The 17,103-nt window shown below is 47.7% G+C and overlaps 1 protein-coding gene across 1 annotated transcript in view; it reads left to right on the forward strand.

Annotated features, from left to right (window-relative positions):
- LOC147881451 (uncharacterized) overlaps positions 1-17,103 on the forward strand; it is a 576,232-nt gene that overhangs the window by 211,264 nt on the left and 347,865 nt on the right. Inside the window, exon 14 of the mRNA XM_087402392.1 lies at positions 15,072-15,184. Coding sequence (XP_087258518.1) covers positions 15,072-15,184 — 113 coding nt within the window. The remainder of the gene's footprint in view (positions 1-15,071; positions 15,185-17,103) is intronic.

Below are 17,103 nucleotides of genomic sequence, written 5' to 3' on the forward strand. Positions count from 1 at the left end.
ACCTTGTGGAGTCATGCTCTCTAGAGGATGTTCCGGCCACTCTCTTCAGGGCTGCTCATTCCTCGGTCGACGACTCTACATGGGAGGTCTTAACAAGCATTGCAACATGGCACATTTGGAGAGCCAGATGCACTGAGCCTTTGGAGGCTTCTCAAGTTCACCCTTCTCAGATCTTGGCCAGTACTTGGAGAGATACAGTCCACACTCTGATGGCCATTTGGGCGACCATGCAGGGATCATCTCGAGCAGCCTCCTCTAGGAGAGTTACTTTTCTCAGAGATTGGAGAGACTCTCCCTTCTTTGCTGAGACTTCTACAAGGTTGAGTTGGCATTTTCAGCCTCAGCCTTGGTTTCTTTCTACCTCATTCCTCTGAGGTGTTTTTTATTACATGCTTAGCATGTTGTATTTCTGCACAAAGCTTGCTCTAGCAAGTTTCTTTCTTTCTTAATAGAAGTCTCTTTTTTGGGGGAAAAAAAAAAGGCACAAAGTCTTGGATGGATTCTCCTTTATTCTGCTTTAGCTCACTTAGCTTCTTGCATACATTTTCTTCATTAATCTCCTGTCTGAATCTCCGCTGCAGGATTGCTTTTGACATCGCATACCAGTCAGGGAAGTACCCAACTAGAATCAAGTTAAACCACCTCTTAGTATTTTTTATTAAGGTACACGGAAATAATCCATGTATTCTTCATTTGTTGTAGCACCATTAATATGGCAACTTTGAAGATGACTATACGGGTCTTCGTCATCACTGCCTTTGAAATTCTGAAATTTTACCCTAATATTGGATCTAGACTAGGACTTATCTGTTCATTCTAGAGGTACTTCCACTCTACTTGCTCCATACCCAGGGTGAACATGTCTTTCACTCGAAAGAACCGAATCACTAGTTCCCCACCTATTAGATCTGTCGAGATTCTTTTGGAATACCAGTCGAGTATTGACGAAGTCTTTCTCTTTGTTCATTGGCATTGTCCTCACGATCATTTTGATAATCAAGAGGAAATGGCTAGCCTCTCAAAATCCAAGCTTTCTGTGGAATAGTGTTTGGACTCCACCTACCATGACGGACCTTCATCTACCAATCTTATGGGACGAAGACCAAAATTCCGTCCTTCTAACTTTGCATAGTAATCAACTTCCACCCTTGGGATAACGTGGCCGAGTCTCTCTCCTCACGCTCTATGCTCCTGATGGACAGTCAATGCTTTTGCCAGTCTCCTTCAGACATTGAACTCTGGTTCTAAGACCAGGTTTTGAGACCGCACTAGTTCTCATAGTAAGATGTAGTCAATTCCTTTGCGAACACTTTTTGTATTCCACACGCGGTCTTCAAGCACACCACCAGACTATGACACTCGTCTGGGGTTACTCGAAGGAATTTCTTGTAATAGCTCACAAGACCTAGCAACTATTTCACTTCGTTATTGGACAACATGAATCTTTATTGGACAACATGAACCTTTCAATGACCTCTCAATTCTAGGCTTGCTACCTCAGTCCTCTAGATTTTTCCAACCACAACTTGTCAACTCGCAACTCACAACTCAATTGACCCTTCCCTAGTAGGATCACCAAAATGTTGAAAAAAGTGGTTTACTTACACTTGACACGATAACTTTTTTTTTCCCAAGAAAATTACTTCATTAAGTATGAATGAACACCGTGAGAGCAAGCTGAAATACAAGAATACATCATGCTATGCATGAGGAAAAAGAACAACTCAAAAGGAGCTAATAAAAAAACCAAGGCGGAGGCTGAAAATGCCACCTCAACCCTAAGGGAGACTCAGAGAAGAAAGGAGATCCTCTCCAAACTCTCAAAAAAATAACTCTCCTGGCAGTGGCTACTCTGGAGGATCCCTGCATGCTCGCCCAAATGGCCATTAGAGTGTGTACTGTGTCGGTTCAAATATTGGCCATAGCTTGAGAGGGGTGAACCTATGTACCTTCCATTGCCTTTGTACACCTGGCTATCCAAATATGCCAAGTTGCAATGCTAGCCAGAATCTCCCATGATGTGTCTACTGAGGCATGAGCAGCTCTGAAAGGAGTGAAGGGAACATCCTGGAGGGAACAAGACTCCACTGAGTGTCGCCGGTACAATGAAAGTTGGATCTGGGTCATGTCCCTCGAAGAACACTGGAGGGCCAGTAGTAAGAGATAACCCTAAACCCTAAACCCTAGGTCATATAGAAAGATGTTGTATGAAAGATGCTGAAAATCCTAGCAACACCTTTCCAGATTGTCCTCGCATGTCTGCACTCCCAAAGGCAATGCTGTACTAACTCAACTGCTATGTGGCAAGTAACGAGGACAAGTAGGATCAGGCCCAAAACCTGGATCTCCACAGGTTCACTGCAATCTCTCCATGAATAGAAAGCCAAAAGAAAAGAGGGATCTTTCTATTCCTGAGGGATTTCCAAAGGCTACACCAAAAGTTTTTCCTCGCAACTGCAGAAATCTGAAAACTATCCCAATCAGGGGCTCTGGAGGGCCTCCAACCTCTACTATTGAGCTGAAATCTCCTGGCATTTCTAACTGTATAACGAAAGAAGGAGATGCTCTTTTCTCGGTGCCCCTCATCAATCCATTCCCACTCCCCTGGGTCCCACTGTACGAACCTAATAGGGGAACCACCGTATAACCAGAGTCTCCAAGACCCTAGCGCAAGGAGAAGAGGATCGGGGTCAAGATACCACTATGAGTCCGTGCCCCACTCCATGAAACCTGCGATCCTGACAAGCTGAAAGGCAACCTCCAAAAGAATATCATCAGAAGATTTGGTAAGTGTGCCTCTCAACTCAACATCAAAGACTAGGGTATCCTCATGTGCATCCCGCAAGGGAATACCTGTCCCTGAGAACGCTCCCCACCAAGTGGACTCTGTGATCGGCATGTCATCTGTGTCTATCTACTTTGCTGGAATAGCTGCCTCTATCTGTTGTATCTTGCCTGCACTCCCTCTGAGGTGGCCAACTGCTATGAGTATCTAATCCTCTTGAAGTATCCTAAAGGCCTGCTAGGCACCTACTGTAGAAGCAGGTCCCCTCTCCCATCTAGACCACTACATATAGTGTGACACTCCAAGTCGCCTGCCATGGTCATCCAATATCGAGTCATTCCACAAGACTGGCTGCCTGTGAATTTCTTCACGAGAGGTGGGTGGAACTCTGTGAAGAGTGTTCCTGAAGCTGCCCCAAGATTTCAAAATAGTAGCCATGAGAGGGGAAGGGGGAGATTTGAGATGGACTGAAGTAAAGATCCATCTGATGCTATCCATCCAATCTCCCCCACCATGAGATGGAGTACAAGATTGAATGCTACGTGAGAAGAAATCTTTCCAAGGCTCATGTTGAGGCATCAATCCACGTACTACAAACTTGCAGAGCAAGGCCATACACTGCAAGTTTGGGTCAATAATATTGAGACGACCTTCTCATGTGGAGAGAATGAGGGTCTCCCGAGCCACCCTGGCTACAACATCTAAGGTGTCATCTAAACCGCTCCAAAGGAAGTTCCTGATAGGTCTCACAACCTCTAGACCTGCATCAACAAGAGCAAACAAACCAGGCAGTGGCCAATAATACCTGGTTCACAACCATAACTCTGGATGCAAGGTCAAGTTTGGCTGAACTCCAAAAGATGATTTCCTCCTAATACTCTCCAACACGGGAGCAAACTATTGTGCTGGAGAGATGCCCACCCCAACCTGGCATCCCAGATATCTGACAGAAACACCCCTCTGAATCCAAGTGAACCCTATGTTATTTCCCCACTCTGGAGTGTCCTCATCACTGATCCAAAAGCCATTGGATTTGTTCCAATTAATGTGTGCACCTGCCGCAATGCAAAATAAATCCAACGCCGTCCTGAATGAAGTCAGTGTCAGTGGAGTGGCATCCAAAAAAATAGCCGTATCATCTACCAACTCACTGTCTAAGAGCTCATCCTCCTACCTCAATGGAAGCCTGAGCCCTACAATATCATCTTGAGCTCTAATGTAATAGCTCATAGCTTCAGCCACAAATAAGAACAAAAAGGGGGCTAGAGAGCATCCCTGGCGGACTGATCTGGTAATCTCAAATCTGTCCCGCCTGACTCCACCAATAAGAACCTCGCTATGGGCTGGTTTGTAGAGGGATGACACCCCTCTGATCCATGCATTTGAGAAACCAAAGCGAGGAGTTGTGTCCTCTAGAAAGCCCTTGTCTACCTGTCATAAGCTTTCTCAAAGTCCAGGACTTGAATGGCCAGCCTATGGCCATTATGCATGGCCCAGTCAGAAGCCTCTCAAAATGAGAAGATGTTGTCAAAGATGCTCCTGCCATGTACAAAGCCCGTCTGCGTATCATGGATAAGATCTGGCAGAAAGGGCTACAGAGATGAAGGCTGATAGCTTTTGCTAAGATTTTATACAAAGTACCCAACAAAGTAATCGGTCTACATTGAGACACTAAATTCCTGCAAACCCCTTTTGGAATCAAATGAATGAGGCCCTCTGTAAGTGAGTCTGGCATCTCACCTGAGTCCCAAACACCCTGCAGGGCTGAAGTAATGTGATCCCCAATATGAAATCTGTTGGAATGGTTGCAGAGAACTGCAGCAGATGAAGGCTTCCAGCAATAGAGGCACACGATACTCCTTGGCGGCATCCTTGATCAGAATTCTCTACTGACTCTAGCGCAATTTAGCATGCCCGAATAGCTCGCTGAACTGCTGCTGCTCCCCGCTCCTCCTGCTCCCCTCCTCTCCCTGCTCGACTGCTACTCTCCTCTCCCCGCTCCTCCTGCTGCTCCTCCTGCTCCCCTCCTCGCTGCCCCCTCCCTTCCCTCCTGCTGCTTCTCCTCCCTGCTGCTGCTCCTTTCCCCGCTCCTCCTGCTGCTTCTCTCCCCGCTCCCTGCTGCTCCTCCTGCTCCCTCCTCGCTGCCCCCTCCCTTCCCTCCTCGCTGCCCCCTCCTACCTGCCCTCTCCCCCGCACTGCCCCCTTCCCCCGCACTGCCCTCTCCCCTGCGCGCTGCCCCTCCCTCCTACCTGCTGCAGCCTCCCCCCCCTGCGCTGCAGCCTGCTCCCCCCCCGGGCGCCTGCTGCTGCCCCCCCTGCGCTGCAGCCTGCTGCTCCCCCCCCCTGCACCTGCTGCTGCTCCCCCCCCCCCTGCTGCAGCCTATCCCCTCCTCTCCCCCCCTGCTCTTCCTTGCTTCTCCTCCCATCTCCTCTCCTCCTCTCTCCTTCCCCTCTCCTCTACTCCTCTTCTCCCCCTCTCCTCCACTCCTCCTCTCCTCTATCCTCCCCTCCTCTCCCCTCCTCCTCCTTGCTGCCGCTGTCTCCCCTTGGTTTCTTCTTCTCTCTCCCTTCTTCTTCACCCACTCCTTCATCTGGAGTACCCCTATTATCTTATAGGGGTCTCCTGGGTTTCAGGAAAGCGGACGAAGTTTTTATTTTTTGTGTTTGAATCGGCCAACACACCTCGATTGACGAATGGGTTCCCATTCAGTCAATCCGTCTCTGCTTACACCGGCCGCGAGAACTGTTACTTTTTCAAAAGACGAGCTGCAGCAGTTGCAAAAGGATTTGGAGCATGAGTGTTCCACGACTCTCTTCGCACGCATTCATGAAACCCAGGAGACCCCTATAGGTCACAAGATAGAGATTGGATGCTGGCGGCGCTTCCTCAGGACCTCGCCCCCCACCACAAGGATGTTCGTTTGTTGGGACGGGGTTTCTTTCAGGTGTGCCTAGATTCCCCGGATGTCACGAGAGACCTGCTACAGGCCGGGTTCATACTTCTAGGCTACAGGAGGATCTTTTTTTTCCTTTTCAATTGGGATTTGACCCAGTTGAAGAGGACAAGCAAGGAGTTTCTATTTTCATCAGATTCCTTGGTCTTCCCTCAGTTTATCACCGGCTTCTTTCAGTTATTGGCGAGAGGTTTGGTGTGGTGGCAGAGATCCCCCCTCTCCCTGGCGAGCCCTCTTCGGCTGCTGAGGCGGTCAGGATGGACAGATTACCCAGGGTTAGGGTCATTGTTCAGGACCCCAATATTTTAGATGACCACATCATGCTACAGCAACCCGATGGGTCTTTCTTCCGCTAGAGATTTGAGGTTGCAGGTCGGCAAGACCAGTGCAGGATTTGCAGATCCTCGGGGCACTTCGCCAGAGATTGCCCAAAGAAGAAAAAGAGGCCCACAAAGCAACCAGCTCGTACTAGCTTACGACAGAGAGCTGGAGCAGGACCTACTGCTCCACACGGCCTCAGACACGGGCACCCACCTCTCCTAGGGCTACTCGAGTCCCTTCGGCACCCCGCACCACCTCTGGCCCACGGTGGGTTCTGGTCGCGGCTAGGCCCTCTACTTTAGTTCACTCCTCCACCTCTTTGGAGGCTACCCCCTTGGAGCCTCAGGAGGAGACTACTGTTCAGGAGCCTTGTTCAACTCCACCCTTGGTTCAGGCTGTACCTTCCTCAGCAGTGCAGGTTGTTGGCACCTCGTCCGCACCACTTTTTGATCAGGATTCAGTACAGGTGCCTCCCTCTTTGGACAGAGGGAAGGGGGTTTTACATTCTCTTCCTGCTTCGATAGGAATCCTTCGTACCCCCTCCCCAGGACTGGCTCAGCGGAACTCTTTTTCCGCTTTGGAGGACCTCTCTAGCCTCCCAGATGATAATTTTGTACCCTCTACTTTTGGAGAGCCAGTTACTGGCATCCCTCTTGAGAGATCCTTCTCTCTCTCACCTGTGGACTTTCCTCCCCTTGGACCTCATGTGTATGGCAGGAGGTCTGCTCCGGTAGAGGTTTTTGTTTCCGCCACCAGGTCGGGTAAGGTATTCCAACCCACTTCCTCCCGCCGATGAGGATAGCCAGTTGGAATATACAGGGATTGGGCGGCATCCCTCATCGCCGTTGCAGACAATTGATCAGGAATCAGCTCCCTCTAGGTGTTTCAGGTGGTTCCCTAGACATTCTTTTTCTTCAGGAACACAAACTTGATATCAGAGATTGCTCCAAGTCAGGTAAGCTGCTCTCAGGCTAGACTTTTTGGCTTCCTGCCGTGGGAACCAAAGGAGGTGCATGCATTTCAATTTCAGACTCTATTCTCCCTCTGGTCATTGGACACGGTACCATAACCCCCTCCAGGGCCCAGTGGGTTTTACTTTTGATTGACGGACGTAAGGTTGGTTTCCTCAACCTTTATGCTCCGAACAACAGAGGGGACCGTGTTTTGTTTTGGAAAGAGTTGCTCTCGTGGGCTGACATTGCAGATTCGTGGATTATTGGAGGTGACTTCAACATGGTTGAGGCACCTTCTGATAAGAAAGGGGGCAGAGAAGGTGGTATCCACTCCCTTGAGAGAGCAGCCTGGGATGCCTTCTTGTTCAGGTTCAGTGGCAAAGATGTTTGGTCAGATGATGCATTTCTTGTTCAGTCTCAGTCACTTTTGTTTTCATGGTCGAACCATAGGGTGCAGATGCCTATCCATGCTCGGATTGATAGATTCTATGTGGGTGATTGGGCTCTTGATAGAGGGGGGACAGTTTGCATTGCACCCAGTGTTTCCACTTCAGACCATTTTCCAGTAATTCTGTCCATTTCGGAGCCTCATCTGAGAGGACGGTCTCACAGTATCAGGATCCCAGACGCCTTATACACGGATGAGACTCTCACAGAGGCAGTGTTGGAGATCTGGGTTTCTCATATGCAGGGGGGGTGGCCGGTCCTTCACATGTGGCCACAGCTCTTGCCAGTATCAGCGACTTCTATCACTCCATTGCTAGTGCTTGGCGAGGTGAGGTACTCAGGCGAGAGATCGGTATCCGCCGGCAAATGGCAGCCCTACAAAGGGAGGAGCAGAAACAACCATCAGTTACTTGGATACATGAGCGCCTTGCTGCGGCATGGGCTCACTTGCAGACCTTGCTTGATCAGAGAGCAGAGTATGCCTTCCATGCACGGGAGTCCTTTTGGATACAGATGGGAGGGAGAGTCAATAAACACTTTTTCTCTACACTTGGTCCCAGACATAGTAGAGAGAGTGTCAGGCAGCTTATTGACTCTGATGGCGTTTTGCAGTCCCATCCGGGAACTGTCATGCATTTAGCGACAGCTTTCTATACCTCCCTACTTTCCGCAAATCCAAACTCAAGGCCAGAGAGGTGGCTAGAGATGAAGTTTGGCAAATTTACCTGTGTTGGTCATCCCAGAGATGTTATGCTCACTTGATGCATGCTTTACCAACACATAATTTAAGACCGCTCTCTCTGCTCTTCATAAGGACAAATGCCCTGGTTCCGATGGTCTTACTCCTCCTTTTTTTATAGCCTTTTGGGATATGATAGGTGATCATATTACTTCAGCCCTGCAGGGCATTTGGGACTCAGGTGAAATGCCTGACTCACTGACCGAGGGACTCATTCACCTTATCCCGAAAGGTGGCAACAGGAATTTTGTATCCCATTGGAGACCCATCACTCTTTTGGGCACTCTTTACAAAATCCTTGCCAAGGCCATCAGCATCCGATTACAGCCCCTTCTTCCAGACCTCATCCATGATTACTCAGACAGGCTTTGTGCATGGCAGGAGCATTTTTGATAATATCTTTTCCTTTTGGGAAGCCACAGAGTGGGCTATGCAGAGCGGGCAGAGGCTAGCAGTTTTACTCTTGGACTTCGAGAAAGCCTATGACAGAGTAGATTGGGGTTTTCTTGAGGGCACTCTTCTACGGTTTGGATTTTCAGATGCTTGGATCAGAGGGGTGGCCTCCCTTTACAGATCAGCCCACAGCCAAGTTTTGATTGGAGGGGTAAGGGGTGACAGGTTTCAGATTTCCAGATCAGTTCGTCAGGGATGCCCTTTAGCCCCCTTCCTCTTTCTTTTTGTGGCAGAAGCTATGAGTATCTTCCTTCGATCTCAGGCTGAGATTTTTGGGCTGAGATTGCCCTTGAGACAGGAGCAGGAGCTTTTTGACTGTGAGTTGGCTGATGACACTGCTATTTTTATTGAGGCCTCCTGGCAGTCACTTGATTCTTTCCAGACAGCCTTGGATATTCTTTGCTCAGCTGCAGGGGCACACATTAACTGGCATAAATCCTTTGGCTTTTGGATCAGTGATGAGGACACTCCAGGCTGGGGAGTTGACATTGGTTTTTCCTAGATTCAGAGGGGTGTTCCTATCAGGTATTTGGGATGCCAGGTAGGATTGGACATCTCTCCAGCACAACAGTTTGCCCCAGTACTAGAAAGTATAAGGAAAAAGCTCCTTTTCTGGAGCTCTACATCCAAGGATGGCATTCTTCTTGAGGTTGCCTTTCAGCCTGTCAGGATTGCTGGCTTTGTGGACCATGGAGCGGGCTTGCAGTGGTACTTAGACCTCGACCCTCTGCTCTTGGCCTTGGGATCCTAGAGGTTGTGATTATATGAAGGTGCACCTATCAGGTGCTTGTAGTGGGACCCAGGAGAGTGGGAGTGGATAGATCATGGGCACTGAGAGAGGGGGATTCCCTTCTTTCATTTCACGGTTGGTAATGCCAAGAGATTTCAGCTGAATAGTAGGGGTTGGATTCCCTCCAGAGCCCCCCATTGGGAAAGCTTCTTCATCACCGCAGATTTGCATAGAAATTTCTGGAGGAGGCTCTGGAAATCCCTCAGAAATAGAAAGATCACTCTTTTCTTTTGGCTTTCTATTCATGGAGGGATTAACCTGTGGAGATCACGATTTGGGACTGATCCCGCTTTTCCTCGTTGTCATTCTGCAGAGGAGTCAGTGCGACATTGCCTTTGGGACTGTAGTGAGGCGAGGACTGTTTGGAAAGGGGTTGCTTGGATACTCAGCATCTTTCACACTTCCCCTTTCTTCATGACTTGGGGCTCGGTTGCATGATTATCTCTTACCGGGCCCTAGGTGTTTTATGAGGGTGAGCCTTCTTCTTGGGCACTCTCGGTCTGCCGGCAGGTGATAGAGCCCTGCTCTCTGCAGGATGTACCACTTACTCCCTTCAGAGCTTCTCATGTTTCAGTGGACACCTCTTGGGAGATTTTGGCTAGAATATCCTCTTGGCACATTTGGAGAGCCAGATATACTGAGGCCTTGGATGGCACCCAGATACACCCATCACAGGTGTTCACGGGTATTTGGACTGACACGGTTCACACTTTGATAGCCATATGGGCTAGTATGCAAGGCTCTTCACGGGCAGCCTCTTCTAGAAGGACTATATTTCTTCGATTTTGGAGGGGTTCTCCCTTTTTCTTGGAGGTTTCTACCGGATTGAGATGGCACTATTAGCCTCAATCCTTTCTTTTTGGCTCTTGAACTTTTCGTGCATTGCATGATGTATCCCGTATGGAGCTTGCTCTAACGGTTTTTCTTTAATACTTAATAGAAGTCTCTTTTTGCCAAAAAAAAATAAAAAATCTGTTGGAATATGAAGCCAAAGTGAGTCAAAATTGAGTGCACTAAGTGTCTAGAGGGTGTTTTATAGTCTAGTAAGTCCTAGACATGCCACGTGTCATATTGGGAGATATCCCATAGACATTGTGACTTTTTAGAGTCTTGTGTCACACTATATAGTGTTGTACTTGTCTTGAGTCATTTACATCAGTCAACATCAAGCTTTATATCATGTGGGTATTTTGGTTATCATTGCCTAGCACTTGTTCTTTCTTTTGCTTTTCATTTTGCCTTTCCATCATGCTTTCTATATTTCCATTCCGTTCCTAGTTAGCTTGGCATTCTCCTACCTCCATGTCTCTTCATTTGGTATCAGAGCCACCTCCAAGAGGTTGAGGTAAGAGAGTAGCCATGAAGCTGCCTCTCCTCCTCCTCATTGGAAGGTCCTCTCTTCCACTTGGAGGGCTAGCCTCTCTTTCTCTCCTTCCTTGAGCACTCCCTCGTCTTCCCAAGCCTCACAACCGGCATTGGAGCTGATCTACCTCGTTGCTACGCTCTCCATCGTCTTCATTTTCAGCCCGCCATAACTTACCCAAGAGCTGCGCCATTCTTCTCTCCAAAAAGTGCACCACTTTCCTGTCCCATTTCCTGCTGCATATCTGCCCCAAAAGCGCGCCACTTTTCTGTCCCATTTTTTTTTTTTTTCCATGAAAAAGACTTCTATTAAGTAAGAACAAAAACCCGCGAGAGCAAGCTCAAAGCGGAATACATCATGAAATCATGAGGATAATAAAAAACCCCCTCAGAGTGAGGTGGAAAGAAACCAAGGCTGAGGCTGAAAGTGCCATCTCAACCCTGTAGTAGATTCAGAGAAGAAAGGAGAATCCTTCCATTCCCTGAAGAAAGAAGCCCTCCTAGCTGAGGCTGCACGGGAGTCCCCCTGCATACCCATCCATACGGCCATCAGAGTGTGTACGATGTCTGTCCAGATACTAGCCAATGTGTGCGAGGGATGAACCTGAGTACCCTCCATAGCCTCTGTGCATCTGGATCTCCAGATATGCCAGGCTGCTATGCTCGCTATAATCTCCCAAGAAGTATCCACAGAGGCATGTACAGCTGTAAAAGGACGGTGTGTAACCACATCCAACGAGCAGAGCTCAACCCGATGATGTCGAACTGAAATGGCCCGGGAGGAGTCAAGTCCCTCATAGAAAACCTGAGGTCCTGTAAGAGAAAGCCAAGCCACCGAGCCCCAAGTCATAAAGAGTGGAGAATGGGCAAAGTGACTGAAGATCCTGGCTATCCCCATCCAAATCAATCTCGCCTGTCTGCAATCCCATAAGCAATGCTGAATAGACTCCGAAGCAGAAAGGCAACGAGGGCAAGTAGGGTCGGCTCCGAATCTGGACCTCCAAAGGTTCACTGCAATCCTTCTGTCCCATTTTGTGCTGCATACCTACCCCAAATGTGCACCACTTTTTTGCCCCATGTTCTTGCTCAAAATCTGCCCCAAATCGTGCTGATTATGTTCTCCATCTAGCAGCCCATGCTGCTGCTGCTGCCCACGTAGCTCTGCTCTTGCTTGCCAAATCCGTGCCAAGATTGCTCGCGATCTAAACAGCAAAAAGAAGCTTAATGTGAGCTTGATGTGAGTCCGGTTACTCCTTGACTTCTTCGATCACCTCTCTGAGTGCTCGTGGCACCAGTGGTACACATTGATTGTCTCCTTGAAGTGCTCGTGACACCTCTGGCCTCTACTTCGACATCGGTGACTCTCCCTTAGCCATTTTGAGAGTCACTATTTAAGTGCTCCATTTAGCTACCCCATGGACTTCGCCGTCACATCTTTTGGGGCATTCCTACCTAGCGCTTCATCGACATCGTCTTCGTCTCGCATGGATGTGCACACATGTGCAGTGGCTCATTGGAGGACATCTCTTTCACAAAGAGATATTTTTTATTTATTACTATAGCTTGATGTATTTCGGGGTCCTCTACCTTGGGTAGTCCCCCTAAAATGATATGTATTAAGTGGCTGGTTTTCATTGAGTCTAAAGGTCCTCTGCCTTGGATAGTCCTCCTAAAAAGATGTATTGGTTTTCCTGTTTTTGGTGTATGGCTTCCTAACATGTCCTATTATAAAGCCAAGGGGGATGTACTGTGGGAGCCATGTATTGGCTTTGATAGGTTTAGAGGGGGATGTATTGTGGGAGCCATGTATTGGCTTTGATAGGTCTCGTTATCAGGCCTGGCCGAGTTCAAGGATGATGGTGTATTCCTAGACCTATGATCTGGTCATGTAGCCATGCTATAATGTGAGCCTCTGAGCATGTTGAGTCTCAAGCCATGAGAGTGCTTGGATCAACCTTTGAACACGCTCAAACTTTAGCCTCTGAATTACATAGGGTGCACAATTTGATGACCGTCATTGTCATGTTATGTTCTTGGTTCCATTCCAATAGTCCCTCACCTTAGACGGTCATTGTCATGTTCTGTTCTTGGTTCCATTCCAATAGTCTCTCACCTTGCCTTAGAAGCAAAAGTGAGTCAAAATTGAGTGTACTAGGTGTCTAGGGGGTGTTTTATAGTCTAGTGAGTCCTAGACATGCCACGTGTCATATTGGGAGATATCCCATAGACATTGTGACTTTCTGAAGTCTAGTGTCACACTATATAGTATTGTACTTGTCTTGAGTCATTTACATCATGTGAGTATTTTGGTTATCTTTTGCTTTCCATTTTGTCTTTCCTTGCAAGGCGCTCCTGAATCCAAGCATGTGTAGGCCTCTTTTGCTCCTCCTTGTGGAGGACAGCCAACTACTTACGGATATCTATCTCACGCCTAAGGATCTCACCCCTTCTGATAGGAGCAACAACTGAAATATAAAAGTCGTTAATACCAGAGAGGGCTGCAGCTAAGTGTGATGGAGAAAGTTGCCCATCATGCATATGAGATACCCAAGTCCTCAATACTGTTTTTGTGAGGCCCTCCTCTGTATGAAAGGAATCTGGAATCCTAACATTGGTAGGGCGGCCCTACACATGAGGATTTTGTAAGCTGCTGCAACTCGTCTTTTGAAAAAATTATTGTTTTCGTGGCCGGTGGGAGTAGACGGAGATTGGATGAAAGTAGAGCCATTGCCAATCGAGGTGAGTGAGGCCGACGAAGAAGTTCCTTCCGTACTAAGCTGCCCAGGAAGGAAGAAGGAGGAGGGTGGGCTGAGGAGGAGGAGGAGGAGGAGGGGGGGCTGAGGAGGAGAGGAAGGAGGGGACTGAGTAGAGGAGGAGGAGGAGGAGGAAGAGAGGGAGGAGGAGGAGGAGGATGAGATATAAGGCTGGTGGGAAGGAGGCAGCCGGGAGGAGGTGGCGGCGGGGAGGGAGGAGGCGGGGGAGGGCTGCGGGGAGGGGGGGGGGCTTCCGGGGAGGAGAAGACAGCCAGGAGGAGGATGCGGAGAGGAGGGAGGCGGAAGGGGGAGAGGAGGCAGGGAGAGAGGAGGGAGGGGGAGAGGGGGGAGGCAGAGAGGCGGGTAGAGTGGGAGAGGAGGGAGGGGGGTAGGAGGCGTTGAGAGGGGAGGAGGGAGGCGGGTAGAGGGGGAGAGGAGGCGGGGAGGGAGAGGGAGGAGGGGAAGGGAAGGCTGAGAGGGGGAAGGGAGGGGCTGAGGGGGAGGGTCTAACAGAGGGAGGGGAGGGCTGAGGAGGAGGGGCTTAGAGGGGAGGGGATGAGGGGAGAGGGCAGCTAGAGGGGGAGGAGCAGCAGCCCAGCAATCTTTTTTTCTCAATCTCGAGTTTTTGTGATAGGCTAACTTTAAGGTACCCGGTGCTTTGAAATGACCCAACCCTTTACAATGCTTGGGTGAAGATGCTCGCTCTTGCAATCCATTAAGTGTTGAGTGTGCATGCTCAAGGTGACCAAGAAGTGGCCAACATTAAACACATGGAGTTTGGGGTTAGCTGTTGAAGGAAAACCATATGATGATGGGAGAACTAAGTTAACAACGCTTAGAAATTAACAGTATACCGAGTAGATAACACTTCATTGACAAAGAGGTAAAGGAAATCGACTCATATATTGATGCAAACTATACGTACAACCAAGTCGCATCGGCTTGCAGTAAACACTTGATATCAACCTTCCTAACCTAGCAAGCTCAGGTGCGAGGGAGAGCGTGCACTCATACTATCACACTTCTCACTCCTCTTCCTGTTATAAAGCTTTTTCTAGACTAAGCAAAACCGCCTTGTAAAAGGTGGCGCACTCGACTCGCTATGCCATTTCTTGCCATTGGTCAACCGTCCTAAATCATCTGCTTCACTGCCGCTGCTGCTCACTGTTGCTTGCAATTCAGAAGTTAACTAATCCACTGTGCTTTGAAGGTGATATAATGACACGATGTTGGACCATAAGGGGAAGAAAAGAATCTGGCACTAAAATGCATGTTTCCATCTTGGTGCCCGAGCACAAGACTAAAATGTATGACCTGAAAGCAGTTTACTTGATTTCGGGCAGCTTCAGCATCCACTTTGTGTTCTTTAATAAAGAGAATATTAATGGATTCCCAATAACACCTAGATGAACTTGTTCATTGGAAAGACTTTCATGAAGTAGAGTTTAGATTTGCATCTAAAACTATAACCTCTTCTGAGTTTTCTATTTCTTCACTGCAGGGGAACATTTGGAGAAAGCAAGGATCAGCATCATGCCAGAGAAGACTGAACACGATTCCATATCTGATGGTGATCTGTCAAGCGAGTTGTCTATGCTAGAAAAATACGAGCAAACTGCAGAAACAAGGTAAATGCAAAAGGGACCAAAGAGTTTTCTAATGATATAACACTGCAGATTTAGAGTAATTTTTTTAACCACCACCATAAGCTAAAAGTTTTAAACATGAGAACATACCATGATTTCATGCGGAAAAGAAACAAAGAATAGGTAGAATTTAAAAAACAAACTTAGGGTAGAATTGTAGACTTCAGAGTGGGAAAGAGGCTTGTGTCCTCTTGTAATTGTGAAGTTCTCCAATATTTGATTCAGCCCCTCTTTCTACTCTCTTAAAAATATTTGTTGCTTCTTGTCCCATTCCAGTCTCTTAAAATCCTTGTTGCTTCTTGCCCCATTTCCATGTTGGGATAAGTATGATCAAGGGCTAGCTCTATGGTGCATGTGTGCATCTAGGGGAGTCACATGTGTGTTTGTGTGTGTTGTAAAGGCACATCAAGTGCTATGATGTGTCTAGTGTGTGACCTAAGTGATGATGTAAGACAAAGGCAATCCCACTAATGTAGGGATTGATTCCCACTGATGTAGGGGCTGACTGCCACTATGTAGGGAAGGTATTACCTTCTCCCCCTTTCTATAAAAGAGAGTTTTCTCTCTCACAATATATATAGAGATTTCATTGTGCTCTCACACCTCTTTCAAGATGCATCTATTCTATCCTACGGGATTTTACATTTGGTATGAGAGCGTTAGGTTCTAGATCTAGCCTAGCCTAGCATTAGATGCTATCTCAAGCATAAACTACAAGTTTCTTCATCTTCTCCATTTTCCTCCTTCTTCCCAAAATCTTTGAGAGCTCTATTCTCTACCTACAAACGACCATTGCCCAAACCCTCTGAGCTGCAAACTCCTCTTGTATCAACAAACTTCCAACTGCAAGCTTTTGGTGAAATTTCGACTGTACGTGAAACGCCAACACTCACACTCCCTGACAAAATTTCACGCAATGCTGCCTCTGTGCTTATCCTTCTGTCAATTCCTCTGAGCCTGAGCTGCACGACACTGAAGGGAACCTGCTGTTGAAATCTGAGCTCATTTGGAAAAGGAATGGAGGCGCAACAAACGAAAAGCCAGTCGGTCTTCTCAAGCTATGGCGACCTGATGCAACATTGCGCCTCTTCTTGCTGGTGGCCCTTCTCTGGTATAAGGCCCTTCTTTCTGCATAAAAATCCCCTTGAATAGAGCTGTGAGCTGTGAGAATTGCACCCTCCAAGTTCAGGTCTCTGTTTTTGACAGTTTTGACAATGTTGTGAGTTTGATGCTACATTAGATGCTACTTTATCATTTTTGATGTTTTAAAGTATTGAATAGCTTCAGTACAACTATGGCTACAGCTTTGCTTTAAGTTGCTACACCTGGATTTGCTTGGAATGCTTTCATTTAGCCACCTCTATGAAGCATGCAAGTGAAAACATCATTTCCATTATGTTTTGTAGTATGGAATGTGGTTGCTTGTATTTTGAAGCTCTTCAATTTTTTCTAGCCTTGTAAGAGCCTTGTAAGAGAGTAGACACTGCCCATTCTGGGTTAGACCCTCTCATGGCTACCATCTTGAATATGGATAAGTTCAATGGTAAAGGCTTTCACACATGGCAGATGAAGGTTAAGTTTGCATTGATGAGGGAAAACCTCCGGGGGCTTGTCAAACCTGCTTCAACTACTTCTTCAATAGCCTCTAATGCTAGAGAATCCTCAGCTCCGACACATCCAGCAAGAGATCTTGCTAGAGAGAAGAAAGCCTATGGCATCATTGCTCTTGGCTTAGGAGATGACTATATTCATCACATTTCTGATTTAGAGTCTCCTTCTAAAGCTTGGCAGAGGCTTGACATTATTTTTGGTGCTAGCTCTCACATCTCAAAATTGTCACTTAAGATTGCTTTCTTTGAATTGAAGATGGCTAGTGGCACTCCTTTGGCTGCCCATGTCAA

This window comes from Dipteris shenzhenensis, chromosome 31, assembly GCF_047967505.1.
Source record: "Dipteris shenzhenensis isolate YYH24624 ecotype China chromosome 31, Dip_SZ_1.0, whole genome shotgun sequence".
NCBI classification, from domain to species: domain Eukaryota; kingdom Viridiplantae; phylum Streptophyta; class Polypodiopsida; order Gleicheniales; family Dipteridaceae; genus Dipteris; species Dipteris shenzhenensis.